Source organism: Macadamia integrifolia, unplaced genomic scaffold (genome assembly GCF_013358625.1).
Source record: "Macadamia integrifolia cultivar HAES 741 unplaced genomic scaffold, SCU_Mint_v3 scaffold3565, whole genome shotgun sequence".
NCBI classification, from domain to species: Eukaryota; Viridiplantae; Streptophyta; class Magnoliopsida; order Proteales; family Proteaceae; genus Macadamia; species Macadamia integrifolia.
In genome coordinates, this window is record NW_024869608.1 from 5,323 (window position 1) to 6,833 (window position 1,511).

At 42.0% G+C, this 1,511-nt stretch overlaps 1 protein-coding gene across 1 annotated transcript; it reads left to right on the top strand.

Annotated features, from left to right (window-relative positions):
* The first annotated feature begins 299 nt into the window (after nucleotides 1-299).
* On the top strand, nucleotides 300-728 carry LOC122068206 (protein FIZZY-RELATED 1-like). Its single transcript, XM_042632073.1, has one exon. The coding sequence runs from the start codon at nucleotides 300-302 to the stop codon at nucleotides 726-728; it is 429 nt and encodes a 142-aa protein (XP_042488007.1).
* The last annotated feature ends 783 nt before the right edge of the window (nucleotides 729-1,511 follow it).

Genomic DNA, 1,511 nt, shown 5'->3' on the forward strand with positions numbered 1-1,511 from the left:
TCGGTTCTCTGCAAGCAAAAGCGATCTCGACCTCTCTCTCGACTCTCCCTCTCGGTTCCCTCTTTCTCTCTCTCTCTCGACTCTCTCTGTCTCTAGGCCTCTCTCTCTCGATCTCGATTCTCCCTCTATCCCCCATTGCTCAGATTTTGGTTTCTTGGAGAAGAGAAGGAAGCCCCCCAAAGAAGGAAACTAATGGAGCAACGTCCGTGACAGTGGAAGGAAGCCGGGGACGATAAAGAGCTTATCCACCTACTTTCAGCTTCTATTCTGGGATCTAAGAAAAAAGAAGAATCTGAGCAATGGGGGATCCTGTAACTCCTGTAAAAGAGAACCGATCAGAGATGGGGGTAAACCCTTCTTCTTCTTCTTCAACCTCTTCGTCACTCTTGAATCTCCCTTCTAATATGTCGCGAAGCGCTCTGTCTCTTGAAACTCCTTTGTCTTCGTCTTCTTCTTCTTCTCCTTCTTCTTCTAGGAGCCACATAGATCGCCTGTTGGGTGTAGGGATTAATCCTTCTCCTTCTAGAACAATTTATAGTGACCGCTTCATCCCTAGCAGATCTGCTTCTAATTTCACTCTTTTTGATATCTCTCCGTCGTCGAACTCCTCGTCGGAGGGGCGCGAAGATGGGTCTGGTACTTACGCTACTCTGCTGAGGACAGTTCTCTTTGACCCTGATTCGGGGGTTGTTTCGCCGATTACTCCTGAGAAACCCGCATACTTTTAAGAGAACATAGATGATATGGAAGAAATGGGTCCATTATCTTCAATGAACATATACAGTTTCTTCTTTGCAATTCCAACTCTGCATTCCATGCTTCAATCTTGTGGACAGTAAGGTAATTGAAAGTAAGAACTTCCTGAAGTAGGGAAAAAACACCCAGGATTTATCATGACCTATACAAATTATTGTAGGGTTTCATAATTATAAACTAGTTATCATTTGGGAAGAGAAGTGTCAATATACCTGACTTCTGTGCCAATTTATCAGAAGCAAAATGAATCTGATTTCTAGACCATGCTTACAATATATGTATGGTATGTGTGGGTACCATAGTGTATGCTGGAATTTGGGGTTCAAGCAGTACGCGATACAAACTTGTTTCTATAGCACTTGCTATGGCATCTGTGGTTCTGTGCGATATAAATTTTTGAACCTCTCTTCTGCATAGTTTTCATTCACATGCGATGGGTAACAGAAGGATAATAATGACCAACAATTCAGTGCTGAATCATAGATTGCAAGGTTATTTAAAGAAACACCTATCGATATCAACAATGAGCGGCACAATGCTGATAACTAATGTGTACTTGAAGAAACACTAAGCATCCTTTGTCTTCTAACGATGACGACGAGTTTTCTGAAACAAAATGGGAACAGATTGCAAGTGTGCCCTAGTAGAAGAGAAAATTCCATTTAAAAAGATGGGAAGAAGTAGAGGAAACTTAGTACCGCCTTGAGCTATCGATGAGCTATTTCATAAGCTGATCTGTGTACATACATTACTGA